The sequence below is a fragment of the Telmatherina bonti genome (assembly GCF_933228915.1).
Source record: "Telmatherina bonti genome assembly, chromosome: 7".
Classification (NCBI taxonomy): domain Eukaryota; kingdom Metazoa; phylum Chordata; class Actinopteri; order Atheriniformes; family Telmatherinidae; genus Telmatherina; species Telmatherina bonti.
In genome coordinates, this window is record NC_136625.1 from 108,510 (window position 1) to 131,397 (window position 22,888).

The following is a 22,888-nucleotide window of genomic DNA, read 5'->3' on the forward strand; positions in this document are numbered from 1 at the left end:
CCTCCTGGACAAAACTAAAGAAATCCGTGGCCTGCATTTTAAGGCTTAAAGATTTACTTGAGTCCCAAGTAAGAAAGAAGAAACAATTACAACGGATCCTGTCACAGTCTGATGTCGGCAAAGAACAACTGGAATCTTCTGTGAAAGAACCGCTAACCAACATCAAAAGGAAAACTGCGTTAAGAAGTCTTTCAGTGGAAGAGCTGGACAGAGCTGAGTGTGCCATCGTTAAGTTCAGCCAGAGAAAGGGATTTCCTGAGGAACCATCCCACCTGGAAAAGGGACAGCTCATTGTGAAATCCAGCCATCTTCGTAAGCTCTGCCCACAGTTGCAAGATGGAATTATGAGAGTCGGCGGCAGGCTCAGTAGGTCATCAATGCCTGTTGAGGTGAAACATCCCATAATACTTGCAAAGGATCAACACATCTCAGAGCTTTTGCTTAGACACATCCATCAGGAGGTGGGACATGGTGGTCGGGACCACATGGTGTCTAAGCTGAGGGAAAGGTATTGGATGATTGGGGTCAGTACAGCCATAAGGAGGGTGCTCTCTAAATGTATGGTCTGTCGACGTCTAAGCGCCCTGCCAGTGAACCAACAGATGGCAGACTTGCCCAGTGACAGAATCGTTCCAGATTCTGTCCCTTTGAAATAAAGAGCAGGAGGAGCATTGTGAAGAGATATGGGGTTATCTTTACCTGCCTTCCAATCAGAGCTGTTCACACTGAAGTTGCTTCATCGCTGGATACTGATTCTTTCATTAATGCTCTCCGACGCTTTATTGCAAGAAAAGGTCAGGTTCGTGAACTACGTTCTGATAATGGAACCAACTTCATAGGAGCAGAACGTGAATTGAGGACTGCGATTAAGGAATGGCATCAGGTGAAAGTTAATGAGAAAGGAGTTAAATGGAGCTTCAATCCACCTGCGGGCTAACATCACGGGGAACTTGGGAACGATTGATTAGGTCAATTCGGAAGGTGCTTAATTCCCTTTTGAAAGTGCAAAATCTGGATGAAGAGAGTCTTCATACGGTCCTGTGTGAGGTTGAAGCCATCCTCAACAGCCGACCAATAACTAAAGCCTCCTTGGATCCAAATGACCTGGAAGCTTTAACTCCGAATCACCTTCTTCTGTTAAAGACCTCACCATCTGTTCCACCAGGAGTATTCCAACCCACAGATGTGTACACACATATATGGTGGAAACAGATCCAATACATGTCTGACTTGTTTTGGAAAAGACGGGTAAAGGAATATCTACTGGAACAACAGGAGTGTCAGCGTTGGACAGGAGTGAAGAGGAACCTCGCCGTGGGAGATCTTGTTCTTATCATGGACCATTCTGCACCTCGTACCTCGTGGCCAATGGGACGAGTGATGGACACTTTTCCAGATCGAAGAGGATTTGTTCGTCGAGTTCATATCAAGACTCAGACCAGCTGCCTGGACCGACCCATCATAAAACTGTTTGCTGCAGGAAGCAGATAACAGTTGAACCTTTGGACTTTATATGGTCAGACTTTGACTGTGTCTGGACTCTTTAGGTTCTTTTTTTGTTGTTGTTGTTATCATGTTTTCTTGGATAAGAAGATGGACTCTAAAATTAGTTAAAAGATCTCATTGGGTAATATGATAGAGATTGCTTAATGATTTTGGTTTGTTGTTTTTTTGCATGTATTTATGTCTCCTATTTGTTTAATATGGTTGATTATTATGTGATATCACTATAATAAGGGGCTGGTGTGAAGGAGCCATAAATGTAGTTTATGTTGGGAATTATCACTGGGTGGATGGTTGATGTTATATTGTTGTCATGGTGATATGAATTGGGGTCACGTGGATGTGGATCGGTATAGGGCCAAGGAGTTAAAAGGGCACCGTCAGCCAGTCACTCTGGGTTTTGATGCAGCTGGGAAGCTGTAATTCTTGTTGACCGCACTAGTAGATACACATTTGACGTTGCACACTTATACTGGTGAAAATAAATCCTATCCGATCATCAGGCAGTTTATGTAGCAGTTTACAATAAACAAGTCTTGATGTCTGCGACCTGTGTGCGTCATTTGGGAACCACCAACAGCGTCTCAAACAAATAGACCGAACCCAGTCGTCGCCTCAGTAGCAACTGTGGAAGTTGCTACAAACATGTAGAACTGCTTGGTTCCAGAACATTTTACTGCTGGACGTTTTACGTGCTGGAGGAACTTTTTCTCTTCTTCTGCAGATGCTGTTAATGTCCAACATTCTGGGGGAAAGTTTACATTACATTTGGAACAAATGGCTCAGATTTCTTTTTATTTCCTGCCTTTGGTGTCGCCGTTTCCTGTTTCTCCAGATGTCGTACGCCGGGGTCAGAGTTGGCGCGGAGGTCAGGACGTTTTACTGCCAAGTCCTGCTTTTAGAAACCCCAGAAGTGGACTGGTTTTATAAATCCCAGAAGTGGACTGGTTTTATAAATCCCAGAAGTTGACTGGTTTTATAAATCCCAGGAATGGACTGGTTTTAGAAACCCCAGAAGTGGACTGGTTTTAGATATCCCAGAAGTGGCTGCCTGTTGAATCTAGAATAGAATTTAAAATCCTTCTCCTTACATATAAAGCCCTCCACAACCAGGCACCACTATATATCAAAGACCTCATAGTTCCTTATATACCAAGCAGAGTACTTCGTTCCCAGACTGCAGGCTTACTTGTGGTTCCTAGAGTCTCAAAGAGCCGAGCAGGAGGCAGAGCCTTTGGTTATCAGGCCCCTCTCCAGTGTGCTTGCTTAGGATGGGAGATTGAGTTGGACTCAACTCAATCTGTTGGTTTCCTTATATAGGCTGTTATGAATTGGCCTTCATTATGTTTTCCCCTCTGTCTGTAAAACGTCTTGAGATGGCATTGCCGTGATTTGACGCTATATAAATAAAGTTGAATTGAATTGAACTGAATAGAAGTGGACTGGTTCTAGAAACCCCAGAAGTAGACTGGTTCTAGAAACCTCAGAAGTGGACTGGTTTTAGATATCCCAGAAGTGGACTGGTTCTAGAAACCCCAGAAGTGGACTGGTTCTAGAAACCCCAGAAGTGGACTGGTTCTAGAAACCCCAGAAGTGGACTGGTTTTAGAAACCCCAGAAGTGGACTGGTTTTAGAAACCCCAGAAGTGGACTGGTTTTAGAAACCCCAGAAGTGGACTGGTTTTAGAAACCCCAGAAGTGGACTGGTTTTAGAAACCCCAGAAGTGGACTGGTTTTAGATATCCCAGAAGTGGACTGGTTCTAGAAACCCCAGAAGTGGACTGGTTTTAGAAACCCCAGAAGTGGACTAGAACTGGTGTAAGCTGGGTTTGGTGCTGCAGGGTTAGAAATGAGGCCCTCGACCAGGATTAGACTGGATCAGGTGTTCTGGGTACCTATATGAACAGATGTCTGTTGATTTGACATTTAACTGAGCTGTTCTGACTTTACATGGTGACATAATTTTGAAAAGACTGAAATGCAGAACTCTCAGTTTTGGTTCTGCTGGTTTGCTCTCAGCCTCTTTTCTAACTTTGGGTGGAGGGGATTTAGATCCAGCAGCGTTTGGGCTTCGTTCTGAATTTGATCTCTGTGGTGAGCTCAGACTGCAGCTGATCTGTGAGCAGGAATAATCTGGTCCCCCCCTGTGAAAGGATAACATGTTTAATCTGTATTAATCACTTTTAATCTGAAGTGTAGGAAGAGGAGGAAGAGTAGTCACCCAACATTTCCCTAACCTAACATCCATGATGTTGGCACTCTCTGGTGGTCATGGACCAGCATTATGAACATCTCACATCATGTTTCAGGATGCATGATTGGCTTCTTCTTTCTGAAGGTTTTATCATATCCCAGTTACATGGGTTTACAGGAGCAGTCCTCAGGGTGATTTTGATGATCATCATCTCAACCATCCCTTCGATGAACCCCAGGACCATTGCCCAGGCCATCTTTGGGGAAGAAAATCAAGGTCAGGTGTTGGGTGAATTGGATGGTAGCCAAAGATGGATACCCCAGTGGTCCAATCATTGGCTACCAAAGGGACAGGTCCTGCCTGTTGTCTCTGTGCACCGCACAGAGGTTCAGACTTTTCTACCCCGTTGGAGTCTTTATGCAGAAAGTTAGAAAATTCCCCTTTCTGGAGACTCTGCTAGAGGACTTTAATGCTCCTGGAGTAGCATGTTGGAGGATCTTCTGTGCTCATCATTGATTGTTCATAACAAATTATCATGTTCAAGTATTAAGAGTGTCCACATGTGCATCTGACACCAGGACACTGCTGCTCAATGATCAACTTTGTAAGTGTATCGTCAGACTTGCGGCCGTATGCGTTGGACATGTGTTGGTGAAGAGAGGAGTAGAGCTGTCAACTGATCACTATGTGACGAGAATTGGTTGAGATGGAAGGGGATGACGTCCGACCTGGCAGGCTCAAAGATGTTGAGGTCTGGGTACATCTCGTGGAGTTTCAGCTCCCACCCCCTGCAGAGCTTCAACTGGTAGTGGAAAGCATGGTAAAGGATCTGTGCAACTCCTAAGGCTGCTGAAGGGTACTACAAGGTAGCTTTATTGACCGCGAAGACAACATTTTTCATTATTAAATGACAAAAATGCAGCTTCAATGTAAGTCAAGCTTCTACCCAGAAACTTTAGAAAGACTAACTAGAAGTTCATCAGCCTGAACAGCAAACAGAGATCTCACAAAGCTACCCACTAACCTCACAGATTGAGAGATTAGAGACTGAGAGTTGCTGAAAGGGCTTGAAACCTGGTGTTTTGAAATATATTGGTTTTGGTTGTTGTTCCTGAAGATAACATGGGAAAATTTATAGACAATATGAAAAATATGTTCTTCATAATCATTTAAAATTTGAATTAAAGCATCTGAATCAAAATCGAATCAAATTGTGAAGTAGATTGCACACATCTAGTTTGGTGTGGTCTCACCTGTATTTGTCTCCACAGAAAAGTAAGGCTGACCCTGCAAGATGCTGTAAACCAGTCTGGCAGAGTTTCCATAAGTAGGATCATCAGCGTCCATTGCAGTTACTGTCACAACCGAACTGCCTTCAGGAAAATAGACATACAAGTTTCAACTTTAGAACCAGTTTCTCCAGCAGACTTCTGGAGAAAAATCCTTCTCTACTGATGACCAGAGCTGCAGAGGATCTAAAACAGGGGTGTCCAACATCGGTCGCTGTTCTGCAAGTTTTCCATGTATCCCTCTTCTAACACACATGCCTAAATTAAATGGATCCAGCAGCCTATGAAGTTTAGCCCAATGAATGAATAATTAGAGTTAGATGTGTTGCCGTTTGGGATACATGGAAAACCCAAAGGATTGTGGCCCTTGAGGACCAGAGGTGGACACCCCTGATCTAAGAAACCAGTTACATTTCCAGACCCACCGATGGGAGACCTCTCAGCCACGTGGGCAATGTACGGACCATCCAGGAACTTTGGAGCATTGTCGTTTATGTCCTGGACCTTGATAATGAACTGTGACTCTGGCTCCAGCAACTGGTTGGTGTTTCGATCTCGAGCCTGAGCTCTCAGGATGTAGTAAGCCTGCTGTTCTCGGTCCAACCTCTTGGTGGCGTGGATGTCTCCAGTGTCCTCATTGATGGTAAAGATGGACACTGCTCCTTCACCTCTCAGTAAATACTTCACCTGACCGTCACCTTTATCCATGTCAGAGTGGAGCTGGAGGGAGAAGAAACCAGTCAGACCAGTTGCATCGACCACAGACCAGTCAGACTGTTTTTGACAACTGATTCTATAAGACTGCTTTTGTTTCATTGCTGAAAAGTATATTTGTTTTGAAAGACAAAGAATGAGCACAAGATTAAAGATATGACTGTTAGGAAATGCTGAACAGACGGAACATTTCAGACTGATACCTTTCCAATATACTGAGGATCGTCTCCAGTGAACTCCTCCAGGACAAAGAACTGGTTCCAGACCCAACTCCTCCTCGTCCTTATCTTGGGTTTAGGTTCAGCTTCTGGTCCTGATTCTTTTCCACCTGACATCTGACAGAGCCCAGTGGAGTTCAAGATCATACCTCCATAGCGTGACTCCTCCGACAGGGACAGGATAGTCCAACTGAGCATGCTCAGAAGACAGCCAGAATTCATGTCTAAAGAAATGGACTCACCCACCACCAAAAAGCCCTTGAAGATGAACAATTGTCCATAAAAATGTCTGACCAGATGAAGGTCCAGAATGTCGAAACTACCCACAAAAAAGTCCAGTCCTGGAGGACAAAGAGGAGACAGCATGTGGACCAATCATAATCTGAAAGATTTGACTGAGATCAAAATTTTGATAAATGAAATGTGAAGAAGATGGATCCAGATAAAGAGCCAGGCAGGGAATATAGGATGCATTGATCACTGACATGATGAAAGTGGAGGTTACCGTGTGAAACATGATGAAAGTGGACGTTACCGTGTGAAACATGATGAAAGTGGACGTTAGCAGGCAAAACATGGTGAAAGTGGACGTTAGCAAGTGAAACATGATGAAAGTGGACGTTAGCAGGCAAAACATGGTGAATGTGGACGTTAGCAAGTGAAACATGATGAAAGTGGACGTTAGCAGGCAAAACATGGTGAAAGTGGACGTTAGCAAGTGAAACATGATGAAAGTGGACGTTACCGTGTGAAACATGATGAAAGTGGACGTTAGCAGGCAAAACATGGTGAAAGTGGACGTTAGCAAGTGAAACATGATGAAAGTGGACGTTACCGTGTGAAACATGATGAAAGTGGACGTTAGCAGGCAAAACATGGTGAAAGTGGACGTTAGCAAGTGAAATATGATGAAAGTGGACGTTACCGTGTGAAACATGATGAAAGTGGACGTTACCGTGTGAAACATGATGAAAGTGGACGTTAGCAAGTGAAATATGATGAAAGTGGACGTTACCGTGTGAAACATGATGAAAGTGGACGTTAGCAGGCAAAACATGGTGAAAGTGGACGTTAGCAAGTGAAATATGATGAAAGTGGACGTTAGCAAGTGAAACATGATGAAAGTGGACGTTAGCAGGCAAAACATGGTGAAAGTGGACGTTAGCAAGTGAAATATGATGAAAGTGGACGTTACCGTGTGAAACATGATGAAAGTGGACGTTAGCAGGCAAAACATGGTGAAAGTGGACGTTAGCAAGTGAAACATGATGAAAGTGGACGTTAGCAAGTGAAACATGATGAAAGTGGATGTTAGCGTGTGAAACATGATGAAAGTGGACGTTAGCAAGTGAAACATTCTGAAAGTGGACGTTAGCAAGTGAAATATGATGAAAGTGGACGTTACCGTGTGAAACATGATGAAAGTGGACGTTAGCAGGCAAAACATGGTGAAAGTGGACGTTAGCAAGTGAAACATGATGAAAGTGGACGTTAGCAAGTGAAACATGATGAAAGTGGATGTTAGCGTGTGAAACATGATGAAAGTGGACGTTAGCAAGTGAAACATGATGAAAGTGGACGTTAGCAAGTGAAACATGATGAAAGTGGATGTTAGCGTGTGAAACATGGTGAAAGTGGACGTTACCGTGTGAAACATGATGAAAGTGGACGTTAGCAGGCAAAACATGGTGAAAGTGGACGTTAGCAAGTGAAATATGATGAAAGTGGACGTTACCGTGTGAAACATGATGAAAGTGGACGTTAGCAGGCAAAACATGGTGAAAGTGGACGTTAGCAAGTGAAATATGATGAAAGTGGACGTTACCGTGTGAAACATGATGAAAGTGGACGTTAGCAAGTGAAATATGATGAAAGTGGACGTTACCGTGTGAAACATGATGAAAGTGGACGTTAGCAGGCAAAACATGGTGAAAGTGGACGTTAGCAAGTGAAATATGATGAAAGTGGACGTTACCGTGTGAAACATGGTGAAAGTAGACGTTACCGTGTGAAACATGATGAAAGTGGACGTTAGCAGGCAAAACATGGTGAAAGTAGACGTTAGCAAGTGAAACATGATGAAAGTGGATGTTAGCGTGTGAAACATGATGAAAGTGGACGTTACCGTGTGAAACATGATGAAAGTGGACGTTAGCAGGCAAAACATGGTGAAAGTGGACGTTAGCAAGTGAAATATGATGAAAGTGGACGTTACCGTGTGAAACATGGTGAAAGTGGACGTTAGCAAGTGAAATATGATGAAAGTGGACGTTACCGTGTGAAACATGATGAGAGTGGACGTTAGCAGGCAAAACATGGTGAAAGTGGACGTTAGCAAGTGAAATATGATGAAAGTGGACGTTACCGTGTGAAACATGGTGAAAGTAGACGTTACCGTGTGAAACATGATGAAAGTGGACGTTAGCAGGCAAAACATGGTGAAAGTAGACGTTAGCAAGTGAAACATGATGAAAGTGGATGTTAGCGTGTGAAACATGATGAAAGTGGATGTTAGCGTGTGAACCATGATGAAATTGGACGTTAGTGTGTGAAACATGATGAAAGTAGACGTTAACGTGTGAAACATGATGAAAGTGGACGTTAGCAGGCAAAACATGGTGAAAGTAGACGTTAGCAAGTGAAACATGATGAAAGTGGATGTTAGCGTGTGAAACATGATGAAAGTGGATGTTAGCGTGTGAACCATGATGAAATTGGACGTTAGTGTGTGAAACATGATGAAAGTAGACGTTAACGTGTGAACCATGATGAAGTGGACGTTAGCGTGTGAAACATGATGAAAGTGGACATTAGCGTGTGAACCATGATGTAAATGTGACTCATAATAACAGGATTTTCTCTACTGGATGATAATCTGAACATTAAGCTGCTTCATCTCTTTAATCTGCTCCAATAAACGGGAAAAGTCTGGATTTTATGCAGTTATACACACACACAAACAACGATGATGAAGGCAACACACACCTCACACAATTACCCACACACACACACACACACACACACACACACGATGATGAAGGCCACACATACCTGACACAGTTACACACGCACACACAATGATGATGATGATGAAGGCTACGCACATACACCTCAAAAACTGCTGCCTTACCTTACTCCAACTTATTGATCACTGGTCAGAGTGATGATGATGATAGGGAGGAAGGCAGCAGTGTTTTTGATGTGGCTCCGTCAGAGACCCTCGACTCTCTGAGGGAGGGGGGGCATCGACTCTGCTCTTTCCCCCGAATGATGAGGAGGTGGATCTTCATCAGGCTGGGGTGGAGCCTGATGAACATTCTGTTCAACCAGGTCTATCAATAATGCCAAGGTTCAGTTCCATAACTTCATGTCCCAGTTGGAGGACTAGAGGGCGGGGACACATTACACCTGTTTTAAAATGGCTACAGTGGCTCCTTGTGCATTTCAGGATTGATTTTAAGGTTCTTCTAGTCATCTACAAATGTCTTAATGGTCTTGGTGTTCTGGTTTATCTGACCTTGTTTTAAGCTATAAGCCCTCGCAGACCCTGAGGTCTTCTGGTACCGGCCTTTTACATATACCAAATGTTAGAACTAAAACATGGGGAGACGTGGTTCCAGTTTTATGGTCCTCGCCTTTAAACAGTTTTATGGTCCTTGTCTTTGGAACAGTTTTTATAGTTCTTGCCTTTGGAACAGTTTTATGGTCCTTGTCTTTGGAACAGTTTTATGGTCCTCACCTTTAAACAGTTTTATGGTCCTCACCTTCAGAACAGTTTTATTGTCCGCCTTTGGAACAGTTTTATGGTCCTTGTCTTTGGAACAGTTTTATGGGCGTCACCTTTAAAAAGTTTTTATGGTCCTCGCCTTTTTAACAGTTTAAGATCCTCACCTTCGGAACAATTTTATGGTCCTTGTCTTTGGAACAGTTTTATGGTCCTTGTCTTTTGAACAGCTTTATGGTCCTTGTCTTTAGAAAAGTTTTATGGTACTCGCCTTTAAAATGTTTTCATGGTCCTCGCCTTTGGAACAGTTTTATGGTCCTCACCTTTGGAAGAGTTTTATGGCCCTCACCTTTAAACAGTTTTTATGGTCCTCACCTTGAGGAACAGTTTTAAGGACCGTCTTTGGAACAGTTTTATGGCCCTCACCTTTAAACAGTTATAATGTCCTCACCTTCAGAACAGTTTTATTGTCCGCCTTTGGAACAGTTTTATGGTCCTTGTCTTTGGAACAGTTTTATGGGCGTCACCTTTAAAAAGTTTTTATGGTCCTCGCCTTTTTAACAGTTTAAGGTCCTCACCTTCGGAACAATTTTATGGTCCTTGTCTTTGGAACAGCTTTATGGTCCTTGTCTTTAGAAAAGTTTTATGGTACTCGCCTTTAAAATGTTTTTATGGTCCTCGCCTTTGGAAGAGTTTTATGGTCCTCACCTTTGGAACAGTTTTATGGCCCTCACCTTTAAACAATTTTTATGGTCCTCACCTTCGGAACAGTTTTATGGGCCTCACCTTTAAACAGTTTTTATGGTCCTCGCCTTTTTAACAGTTTAAGGTCCTCACCTTCGGAACGGTTTTAACGTCCTCACCTTTGGAACAGTTTTATGGCCCTCACCTTTAAACAGTTTTAACGTCCTCACCTTCGGAACAGTTTTATGTTCCGTCTTTGGAACAGTTTTATGGTCCTCACCTCTAAACAGTTTTATGGTCGACAACGTTAAACAGTTTTTATGGTCCTTGTCTTTGGAACAGTTTTATGGTCCTCGCATTTGGAACAGATTTATGGTCCTTGTCTTTGGAACAGTTTTATGGTCCTTGTCTTTGGAACAGTTTTATGGTCCTCGTCTTTGGAACAGTTTTTATAGTTCTTGCCTTTGGAACAGTTTTATGTTCCTTGTCTTTTGAACAGTTTTATGGTCCTCACCTCTAAACAGTTTTATGGTCGACAACGTTAAACAGTTTTTATGGTCCTTGTCTTTGGAACAGTTTTATGGTCCTCGCATTTGGAACAGTTTTATGGTCCTCGCATTTGGAACAGATTTATGGTCCTTGTCTTTGGAACAGTTTTATGGTCCTTGTCTTTGGAACAGTTTTATGGTCCTCGTCTTTGGAACAGTTTTTATAGTTCTTGCCTTTGGAACAGTTTTTATGGTCCTTGTCTTTGGAACAGTTTTTATGGTCCTTGCATTTTTAACAGTTCAAGGTCCTCACCTTTGGAACAGTTTTATGTTCCTTGTCTTCGGAACAGTTTTATGGTCCTCGCATTTGGAACTGATTTATGGTCCTTGTCTTTGGAACAGTTTTATGGTCCTCACCTTCAGAACAGTTTTATGGTCCTTGTCTTTGGAACAGTTTTATGGCCCTCACCTTTAAACAGTTATAATGTCCTCACCTTCGGAACAGTTTTATGGTCCGTCTTTGGAACAGTTTTATGGTCCTTGTCTTTGGAACAGTTTTATGGGCGTCACCTTTAAAAAGTTTTTATGGTCCTCGCCTTTTTAACAGTTTAAGATCCTCACCTTCGGAACAATTTTATGGTCCTTGTCTTTGGAACAGTTTTATGGTCCTTGTCTTTTGAACAGCTTTATGGTCCTTGTCTTTAGAAAAGTTTTATGGTACTCGCCTTTAAAATGTTTTTATGGTCCTCGCCTTTGGAACAGTTTTATGGTCCTCACCTTTAAACAATTTTTATGGTCCTCACCTTCGGAACAGTTTTATGGGCCTCAGCTTTAAACAGTTTTTATGGTCCTCGCCTTTTTAACAGTTTAAGGTCCTCACCTTCGGAACAGTTTTAACGTCCTCACCTTCGGAACTGTTTTATGTTCCGTCTTTGGAACAGTTTTATGGTCCTCACCTTCGGAACAGTTTTAACGTCCTCACCTTCGGAACAGTTTTATGTTCCGTCTTTGGAACAGTTTTATGGTCCTCACCTTTAAACAGTTTTATGTTCCGTCTTTGGAACAGTTTTATGGCCCTCACCTTTAAACAGTTATAATGTCCTCACCTTCGGAACAGTTTTATGTTCCCTCTTTGGAACAGTTTTATGGTCCTTGTCTTTGGAACAGTTTTATGGGCGTCACCTTTAAAAAGTTTTTATGGTCCTCGCCTTTTTAACAGTTTAAGGTCCTCACCTTCGGAACAATTTTATGGTATTTGTCTTTGGAACAGTTTTATGGTCTTTGTCTTTTGAACAGCTTTATGGTCCTTGTCTTTAGAAAAGTTTTATGGTACTCGCCTTTAAAATGTTTTTATGGTCCTCGCCTTTGGAACAGTTTTATGGTCCTCACCTTTGGAAGAGTTTTATGGCCCTCACCTTTAAACAATTTTTATGGTCCTCACCTTCGGAACAGTTTTATGGGCCTCAGCTTTAAACAGTTTTTATGGTCCTCGCCTTTTTAACAGTTTAAGGTCCTCACCTTCGGAACAGTTTTAACGTCCTCACCTTCGGAACAGTTTTATGTTCCGCCTTTGGAACAGTTTTATGGTCCTCACCTGTAAACAGTTTTATGGTCCTCAACGTTAAACAGTTTTTATGGTCCTCGCATTTGGAACAGATTTATGGTCCTTGTCTTTGGAACAGTTTTATGGTCCTCGCATTTGGAACAGATTTATGGTCCTTGTCTTTGGAACAGTTTTATGGTCCTCGTCTTTGGAACAGTTTTTATAGTTCTTCTCTTTGGAACAGTTTTTATGGTCCTTGTCTTCGGAACAGTTTTATGGTCCTTGTCTTTGGAACAGTTTTTATGGTCCTCGCCTTTTTAACAGTTTAAGGTCCTCACCTTCGGAACAGTTTTATGTTCCTTGTCTTTGGAACAGTTTTATGGTCCTCGCATTTGGAACAGTTTTATGTTCCTTGTCTTTGGAACAGTTTTATGGTCCTCACCTTTAAACAGTTTTATGGTCCTCACCTTCAGAACAGTTTTATGGTCCTTGTCTTTGGAACAGTTTTATGGGCGTCACCTTTAAAAAGTTTTTATGGTCCTCACCTTTTTAACAGTTTAAGGTCCTCACCTTCGGAACAATTTTATGGTCCTTGTCTTTGGAACAGTTTTATTGTCCTTGTCTTTTGAACAGCTTTATGGTCCTTGTCTTTAGAAAAGTTTTATTGTCCTTGTCTTTTGAACAGCTTTATGGTCCTTGTCTTTAGAAAAGTTTTATTGTCCTTGTCTTTTTAACAGTTTTATGGTCCTTGTCTTTGGAACAGTTTTATTGTCCTTGTCTTTTGAACAGCTTTATGGTCCTTGTCTTTAGAAAAGTTTTATGGTACTCGCCTTTAAAATGTTTTTATGGTCCTCGCCTTTGGAAGAGTTTTATGGTCCTCACCTTTGGAATAGTTTTATGGCCCTCACCTTTAAACAATTTTTATGGTCCTCACCTTCGGAACAGTTTTATGGGCCTCAGCTTTAAACAGTTTTTATGGTCCTCGCCTTTTTAACAGTTTAAGGTCCTCACCTTCGGAACAGTTTTAACGTCCTCACCTTCGGAACTGTTTTATGTTCCGTCTTTGGAACAGTTTTATGGTCCTCACCTGTAAACAGTTTTATGGTCCTCAACGTTAAACAGTTTTTATGGTCCTCGCATTTGGAACAGATTTATGGTCCTTGTCTTTGGAACAGTTTTATGGTCCTCACCTTCGGAAATGTTTTATGGCCCTCACGTTTAAACAGTTTTTATGGTCCATGCCTTTTGAACAGTTTTATGGTCCTCACCTTTATACAGTTTCATTGTCCGTCTTCGGAACAGTTTTATGTTCCTTGTCTTTGGAACAGTTTTATGGTCCTCGCATTTGGAACAGTTTTATGGTCCTTGTCTTTGGAACAATTTTATGGTCCTGACCTTTGGAACAGTTTTAACGTCCTCACCTTCGGAACAGTTTTATGGTCCTTCTCTTTGGAACAGTTTTATGGTCCTCACCTTCGGAACAGTTTTATGGCTCTCACCTTTAAACAGTTTTTATTGTCCTCACCTTTGGAACAGCTTTATTGTCCTCACCTTTAAACAGTTTTAAGGTCCTCGCCTTTGGAACAGTTTTATGGTCCTTGTCTTTGGAACAGTTTTATGGTACTTGTCTTTGGAACAGTTTTATGGTAATCACCTTTGGAACAGTTTTATGGTCCTTGTCTTTGGAAAAGTTTTATGGTCCTCGCCTTTAAACAGTTTTATGGTCCTTGTATTCGGAACAGTTTTATGGGCCTCACCTTCGGAACAGTTTTATGGGCCTGACATTTGGAACACTTTTATGGTACTCACCTTTAAACAGTTTTATGGTACTTGTCTTTGGAACAGCTTTAAGGTCCTTGTCTATGGAACAGTTTTATGGTCCTTGTCTTTGGAACTGTTTTTATGGTCCTTGCCTTTTGAACAGTTTCATTGCCCTCACCAGTAAACAGTTTCATGGTCCGTCTTTGGAACAGTTTTATGGTCCTCACCTTCGGAACAGTTTTATGGGCCTCACCTTTGGAACAGTTTTATGGTACTCACCTTTAAACAGTTTTATGGTAGTTCTTTGGAACAGTTTTCTGGTACTTGTCCTTGGAACAATTTTATGGTACTTGTCTTTGGAACAGCTTTATGGTCCTCACCTTCGGAACAGTTTTATGGTGCTTGTCTTTGGAAAAGTTTTATGGTACTCACCTTTAAACAGTTTTATGGTAGTTCTTTGGAACAGTTTTCTGGTACTTGTCCTTGGAACAGTTTTATGGTACTTGTCTTTGGAACAGCTTTATGGTCCTCACCTTCGGAACAGTTTTATGGTACTTGTCTTTGGAAAAGTTTTATGGTCCTTGTCTTTGGAATAGTTTTAAGGTCCTCACTTTTGGAACAGTTTTATTGTCTTTGTCTGGAACAGTTTTAAGGTCCTCACCTTTAAACAGTTTTATGGTCCTTGTCTTTGGAACAGTTTTATGGACCTCACCTTTAAACTGTTTTATGGTCCTTACCTTCGGAACAGTTTTATGGTCCTCACCTTCGGAACATTTTTATGGCCCTCACCTTTACACAGTTTTTATGGTCCTCGCCTTTGGAACAGTTTTATGGTCCTCGCCTTTTTAACAGTTTTATGGTCCTTGTCTTTGGAACAGTTTTATGGTCCTTGTCTTTGGAACAGTTTTATGGTCCTCACCTTTGGAAAAGTTTTATGGCTCTCACCTTTGAACAGTTTTTATGGTCCTCACCTTTGGAACAGTTTTAACGTCCTCACCTTCGGAACAGTTTTATGGTCCTTGTCTTTGGAACAGTTTTATGGTCCTCACCTTCGGAACAGTTTTATGGTCCTTGTCTTTGGAACAGTTTTATGGTCCTCACCTTCGGAACAGTTTTATGGTCCTTGTCTTTGGAACAGTTTTATGGTCCTCACCTTCGGAACAGTTTTATGGCTCTCACCTTTAAACAGTTTTTATTGTCCTCACCTTTGGAACAGCTTTATTGTCCTCACCTTTAAACAGTTTTAAGGTCCTCGCCTTTGGAACAGTTTTATGGTCCTTGTCTTTGGAACAGTTTTATGGTCCTTACCTTTGGAACAGTTTTATGGTACTTGTCTTTGGAACAGTTTTATGGTAATCACCTTTGGAACAGTTTTATGGTCCTTGTCTTTGGAAAAGTTTTATGGTCCTCGCCTTTAAACAGTTTTATGGTCCTTGTCTTTGGAACAGTTTTATGGTCCTTGTCTTCGGAACAGTTTTATGGGCTTCACCTTTGGAACAGTTTTATGATATTCACCTTTGAACAGTTTTATGGTCCTTGTCTTTGGAACTGTTTTTATGGTCCTTGCCTTTTGAACAGTTTCATTGCCCTCACCAGTAAACAGTTTCATGGTCCGTCTTTGGAACAGTTTTATGGTCCTCACCTTCGGAACAGTTTTATGGGCCTCACCTTTGGAACAGTTTTATGGTACTCACCTTTAAACAGTTTTATGGTAGTTCTTTGGAACAGTTTTCTGGTACTTGTCCTTGGAACAATTTTATGGTACTTGTCTTTGGAACAGCTTTATGGTCCTCACCTTCGGAACAGTTTTATGGTGCTTGTCTTTGGAAAAGTTTTATGGTACTCACCTTTAAACAGTTTTATGGTAGTTCTTTGGAACAGTTTTCTGGTACTTGTCCTTGGAACAGTTTTATGGTACTTGTCTTTGGAACAGCTTTATGGTCCTCACCTTCGGAACAGTTTTATGGTACTTGTCTTTGGGAAAGTTTTATGGTCCTTGTCTTTGGAATAGTTTTAAGGTCCTCACTTTTGGAACAGTTTTATTGTCTTTGTCTGGAACAGTTTTAAGGTCCTCACCTTTAAACAGTTTTATGGTCCTTGTCTTTGGAACAGTTTTATGGACCTCACCTTTAAACTGTTTTATGGTCCTTACCTTCGGAACAGTTTTATGGTCCTCACCTTCGGAACATTTTTATGGCCCTCACCTTTACACAGTTTTTATGGTCCTCGCCTTTGGAACAGTTTTATGGTCCTCGCCTTTTTAACAGTTTTATGGTCCTTGTCTTTGGAACAGTTTTATGGTCCTTGTCTTTGGAACAGTTTTATGGTCCTCACCTTTGGAAAAGTTTTATGGCTCTCACCTTTGAACAGTTTTTATGGTCCTCACCTTTGGAACAGTTTTAACGTCCTCACCTTCGGAACAGTTTTATGGTCCTTGTCTTTGGAACAGTTTTATGGTCCTCACCTTCGGAACAGTTTTATGGTCCTTGTCTTTGGAACAGTTTTATGGTCCTCACCTTCGGAACAGTTTTATGGTCCTTGTCTTTGGAACAGTTTTATGGTCCTCACCTTCGGAACAGTTTTATGGCTCTCACCTTTAAACAGTTTTTATTGTCCTCACCTTTGGAACAGCTTTATTGTCCTCACCTTTAAACAGTTTTAAGGTCCTCGCCTTTGGAACAGTTTTATGGTCCTTGTCTTTGGAACAGTTTTATGGTCCTTACCTTTTGAACAGTTTCATTGCCCTCACCAGTAAACAGTTTCATGGTCCGTCTTTGGAACAGTTTTATGGTCCTCACCTTCGGAACAGTTTTATGGGCCTCACCTTTGGAACAGTTTTATGGTACTCACCTTTAAACAGTTTTATGGTAGTTCTTTGGAACAGTTTTCTGGTACTTGTCCTTGGAACAATTTTATGGTACTTGTCTTTGGAACAGCTTTATGGTCCTCACCTTCGGAACAGTTTTATGGTGCTTGTCTTTGGAAAAGTTTTATGGTACTCACCTTTAAACAGTTTTATGGTAGTTCTTTGGAACAGTTTTCTGGTACTTGTCCTTGGAACAGTTTTATGGTACTTGTCTTTGGAACAGCTTTATGGTCCTCACCTTCGGAACAGTTTTATGGTACTTGTCTTTGGAAAAGTTTTATGGTCCTTGTCTTTGGAATAGTTTTAAGGTCCTCACTTTTGGAACAGTTTTATTGTCTTTGTCTGGAACAGTTTTAAGGTCCTCACCTTTAAACAGTTTTATGGTCCTTGTCTTTGGAACAGTTTTATGGACCTCACCTTTAAACTGTTTTATGGTCCTTACCTTCGGAACAGTTTTATGGTCCTCACCTTCGGAACATTTTTATGGCCCTCACCTTTACACAGTTTTTATGGTCCTCGCCTTTGGAACAGTTTTATGGTCCTCGCCTTTTTAACAGTTTTATGGTCCTTGTCTTTGGAACAGTTTTATGGGCTTCACCTTTGGAACAGTTTTATGATATTCACCTTTGAACAGTTTTATGGTCCTTGTCTTTGGAACTGTTTTTATGGTCCTTGCCTTTTGAACAGTTTCATTGCCCTCACCAGTAAACAGTTTCATGGTCCGTCTTTGGAACAGTTTTATGGTCCTCACCTTCGGAACAGTTTTATGGGCCTCACCTTTGGAACAGTTTTATGGTACTCACCTTTAAACAGTTTTATGGTAGTTCTTTGGAACAGTTTTCTGGTACTTGTCCTTGGAACAATTTTATGGTACTTGTCTTTGGAACAGCTTTATGGTCCTCACCTTCGGAACAGTTTTATGGTGCTTGTCTTTGGAAAAGTTTTATGGTACTCACCTTTAAACAGTTTTATGGTAGTTCTTTGGAACAGTTTTCTGGTACTTGTCCTTGGAACAGTTTTATGGTACTTGTCTTTGGAACAGCTTTATGGTCCTCACCTTCGGAACAGTTTTATGGTACTTGTCTTTGGAAAAGTTTTATGGTCCTTGTCTTTGGAATAGTTTTAAGGTCCTCACTTTTGGAACAGTTTTATTGTCTTTGTCTGGAACAGTTTTAAGGTCCTCACCTTTAAACAGTTTTATGGTCCTTGTCTTTGGAACAGTTTTATGGACCTCACCTTTAAACTGTTTTATGGTCCTTACCTTCGGAACAGTTTTATGGTCCTCACCTTCGGAACATTTTTATGGCCCTCACCTTTACACAGTTTTTATGGTCCTCGCCTTTGGAACAGTTTTATGGTCCTCGCCTTTTTAACAGTTTTATGGTCCTTGTCTTTGGAACAGTTTTATGGTCCTTGTCTTTGGAACAGTTTTATGGTCCTCACCTTTGGAAAAGTTTTATGGCTCTCACCTTTGAACAGTTTTTATGGTCCTCACCTTTGGAACAGTTTTAACGTCCTCACCTTCGGAACAGTTTTATGGTCCTTGTCTTTGGAACAGTTTTATGGTCCTCACCTTCGGAACAGTTTTATGGTCCTTGTCTTTGGAACAGTTTTATGGTCCTCACCTTCGGAACAGTTTTATGGTCCTTGTCTTTGGAACAGTTTTATGGTCCTCACCTTCGGAACAGTTTTATGGCTCTCACCTTTAAACAGTTTTTATTGTCCTCACCTTTGGAACAGCTTTATTGTCCTCACCTTTAAACAGTTTTAAGGTCCTCGCCTTTGGAACAGTTTTATGGTCCTTGTCTTTGGAACAGTTTTATGGTCCTTACCTTTGGAACAGTTTTATGGTACTTGTCTTTGGAACAGTTTTATGGTAATCACCTTTGGAACAGTTTTATGGTCCTTGTCTTTGGAAAAGTTTTATGGTCCTCGCCTTTAAACAGTTTTATGGTCCTTGTCTTTGGAACAGTTTTATGGTCCTTGTCTTCGGAACAGTTTTATGGGCTTCACCTTTGGAACAGTTTTATGATATTCACCTTTGAACAGTTTTATGGTCCTTGTCTTCGGAACAGTTTTATGGGCCTCACCTTCGGAACAGTTTTATGGGCCTGACCTTTGGAACAGTTTTATGGTACTCACCTTTAAACAGTTTTATGGTCCTTGTCTTTGGAACAGCTTTAAGGTCCTTGTCTATGGAACAGTTTTATGGTCCTTGTCTTTGGAACTGTTTTTATGGTCCTTGCCTTTTGAACAGTTTCATTGCCCTCACCAGTAAACAGTTTCATGGTCCGTCTTTGGAACAGTTTTATGGTCCTCACCTTTGGAACAGTTTTATGGTACTCACCTTTAAACAGTTTTATGGTAGTTTTTTGGAACAGTTTTCTGGTACTTGTCCTTGGAACAGTTTTATGGTACTTGTCTTTGGAACAGCTTTATGGTCCTCACCTTCGGAACAGTTTTATGGTACTTGTCTTTGGAAAAGTTTTATGGTCCTTGTCTTTGGAATAGTTTTAAGGTCCTCACTTTTGGAACAGTTTTATTGTCTTTGTCTGGAACAGTTTTAAGGTCCTCACCTTTAAACTGTTTTATGGTCCTTGTCTTTGGAACAGTTTTATGGACCTCACCTTTAAACTGTTTTATGGTCCTTACCTTCGGAACAGTTTTATGGTCCTCACCTTCGGAACATTTTTATGGCCCTCACCTTTACACAGTTTTTATGGTCCTCGCCTTTGGAACAGTTTTATGGTCCTCGCCTTTTTAACAGTTTTATGGTCCTTGTCTTTGGAACAGTTTTATGGTCCTTGTCTTTGGAACAGTTTTATGGTCCTCACCTTCGGAACAGTTTTATGGCTCTCACCTTTAAACAGTTTTTATCATCCTCACCTTTGGAACAGCTTTATTGTCCTCACCTTTAAACAGTTTTAAGGTCCTCGCCTTTGGAACAGTTTTATGGTCCTTGTCTTTGGAACAGTTTTATGGTCCTTACCTTTGGAACAGTTTTATGGTACTTGTCTTTGGAACAGTTTTATGGTAATCACCTTTGGAACAGTTTTATGGTCCTTGTCTTTGGAAAAGTTTTATGGTCCTCGCCTTTAAACTTTTTTATGGTCTTCGCCTTTAAACAGTTTTATGGTCCTTGTCTTCGGAAGAGTTTTATGGGCTTTGTCTTTGGAACAGTTTTATGATATTCACCTTTGAACAGTTTTATGGTCCTTGTCTTCGGAACAGTTTTATGGGCCTCACCTTCGGAACAGTTTTATGGACCTGACCTTTGGAACAGTTTTATGGTACTCACCTTTAAACAGTTTTATGGTCCTTGTCTTTGGAACAGCTTTAAGGTCCTTGTCTATAGAACAGTTTTATGGTCCTTGTCTTTGGAACTGTTTTTATGGTCCTCACCTTTAAACTGTTTTATGGTCCTTACCTTCGGAACAGTTTTATGGTCCTCACCTTCAGAACATTTTTATGGCCCTCACCTTTACACAGTTTTTATGGTCCTCGCCTTTGGAACAGTTTTATGGTCCTCGCCTTTTTAACATTTTTATGGTCCTTGTCTTTGGAACAGTTTTATGGTCCTTGTCTTTGGAACAGTTTAATGGTCCTCACCTTCGGAAAAGTTTTATGGCCCTCACCTTTGAACAGTTTTTATGGTCCTCACCTTTGGAACAGTTTTAAGGTCCTCACCTTCGGAACAGTTTTATGGTCCTTGTCTTTGGAACGGTTTTATGGACCTCACCTTTTTAACAGTTTTATGGTCCTTGTCTTTGGAACAGTTTTATGGTCCTTGTCTTTGGAACAGTTTTATGTTTCTCACCTTTAAATAGTTTGGTGGTCCGTGTTTGTAACAGTTTTATGGTCCTTGTCTTTGGAACAGTTTTATGGTATTCGCCTGTGGAACAGATTTATGGTCCTTGTCTTTGGCACAGTTTTATGGTCCTCACATTCGGAACAGTTTTATGGCCCTCACCTTTCAACAGTTTTTATGGTACTTGCCTTTGGAACAGTTTTATGGACCTCACCTTGAAACGGTTTTAAGGTCCTCACCTTCGGAAAAGTTTTATGGTCCTTGCCTTTTGAACAGTTTTATGGCACTCGCCTTTGGAACAGTTTTAACGTCCTCACCGTCGGAACAGATTTATGGGCTTTGTCTTTGGAACAGTTTTAACGTCCTCACCTTCGGAACAGTTTTGTGGTACTTGTCTTTGGAACAGTTTTATGGCCCTCACCTTTAAACAGTTTTTATGGTCCTCACCTTTTTAAGAGTTCTATGGCTCTCACCTTTAAACAGTTTCATGGTCCGTCTTTGGAACAGTTTTATGGTACTTGTCTTGGGAACAGCTTTATGGTCCTTGTCTTCGGAACAGTTTCATGGTACTTGTCTTTGGAACAGTTTTATGGTACTTGTCTTTGGAACAGTTTTATGGTCCTCACCTTCGTTACAGTTTTACGGTCCTTGTCTTTGGAACAGTTTTATGGTCCTCACCTTCAGAAAAGTTTTATGGCCCTCACCTTTGAACAGTTTTTATGGTCCTCACCTTTGGAACAGTTTTAACATCCTCACCTTCGGAACAGTTTTATGGTTCTTGTCTTTGGAACAGTTTTATGGTCCTCACCTTCGGAACAGTTTTATGACTCTCACCTTTAAACAGTTTTTATTGTCCTCGCCTTTGGAACAGCTTTATTCTCCTCGCCTTTAAACAGTTTTAAGGTCCTCACATTTGGAACAGTATTATGGTCTTTGTCTGGAACAGTCATAAGGTCCCCACCTTCGGAACATTTTTATGGCCCTCAACTTTACACAGTTTTTATGGTCCTCGCCTTTGGAACAGTTTTATGGTCCTCGCCTTTTTAACAGTTTTATGGTTCTTGTCTTTGGAACAGTTTTATGGTCCTTGTCTTTGGAACAGTTTTAAGGTCCTTGTCTTTGGAACAGTTTTATGTTCCTTGTCTTTGGAAAAGTTTTAAGGTCCTCACCTTCGGAACAGTTGTTCTGAAGACAAGGATCATAAAACTGTTTAAAGGTAAGGGCAATAAAACTGTTCAAAAGGCAAGGACCATAAAAACTGTTCCAAAGACAAGGAACATAAAACTGTTCCAAAGACAAGGACCTTAAAACTGTTCCAAGGACAAGGAACATAAATGGGCCTCACCTTCGGAACAGTTTTATGGTCCATGTCTTTGGAACAGTTTTATGGTCCTTGTCTTTGGAACAGTTTTATGGCTCTCACCTTTAAACAGTTTTTATTGTCCTCGCCTTTGGAACAGCTTTATTGTCCTCACCTTTAAACAGTTTTAAGGTCCTTGCCTTTGGAACAGTTTTATGGTCCTTGTCTTTGGAACAGTTTTATGGTCTTTGCCTTTGGAACAGTTTTATGGTACTTGTCTTTGGAACAGTTTTATGGTCCTTGTCTTTGGAACAGTTTTATGGTCTTCGCCCTTAAACAGTTTTATGGTCCTTGTCTTCGGAACAGTTTTATGGGCTTTGTCTTTGGAACAGTTTTATGTTTCTCACCTTTAAAAAGTTTGGTGGTCCGTCTTTGGAACAGTTTTATGGTTCTTGTCTTTGGAACAGTTTTAAGGTCCTCACCTTCGGAACAGTTTTATGTTCCTTGTCTTTGGAACAGTTTTAAGGTCATTGTCTTTGGAACAGTTTTTATGTTCCTTGTCTTTGGAACAGTTTTTATGGTCCTTGCCTTTTGAACAGTTTTATGGACCTCACCTTTAAACAGTTTTATGGTCCTTGTCTTCAGAACAGTTTTATGGGCCTCACCTTCGGAACAGTTTTATGGTCCATGTTTTTGGAACAGTTTTATGGTCCTTGCCTTTGGAACAGTTTTGTGGTCCTTGTCTTTGGAACAGTTTTATGCGCTTTGTCTTTGGAACAGTTTTATGTTTCTCACCT

The 22,888-nt window shown here is 41.1% G+C and overlaps 1 protein-coding gene across 1 annotated transcript in view; it reads right to left on the minus strand.

Moving 5' to 3' along the window:
- LOC306758063 (cadherin-7-like) overlaps positions 1 to 6,139 on the minus strand; it is a gene marked incomplete at both ends in the record, with an annotated part of 85,140 nt that extends 79,001 nt beyond the window's left edge. Inside the window, 3 exons of the mRNA XM_079243279.1 lie at positions 4,950 to 5,065; positions 5,407 to 5,705; positions 5,903 to 6,139. Coding sequence (XP_079099405.1) covers positions 4,950 to 5,065; positions 5,407 to 5,705; positions 5,903 to 6,139 — 652 coding nt within the window. The remainder of the gene's footprint in view (positions 1 to 4,949; positions 5,066 to 5,406; positions 5,706 to 5,902) is intronic.
- Positions 6,140 to 22,888: the final 16,749 nt, after the last annotated feature.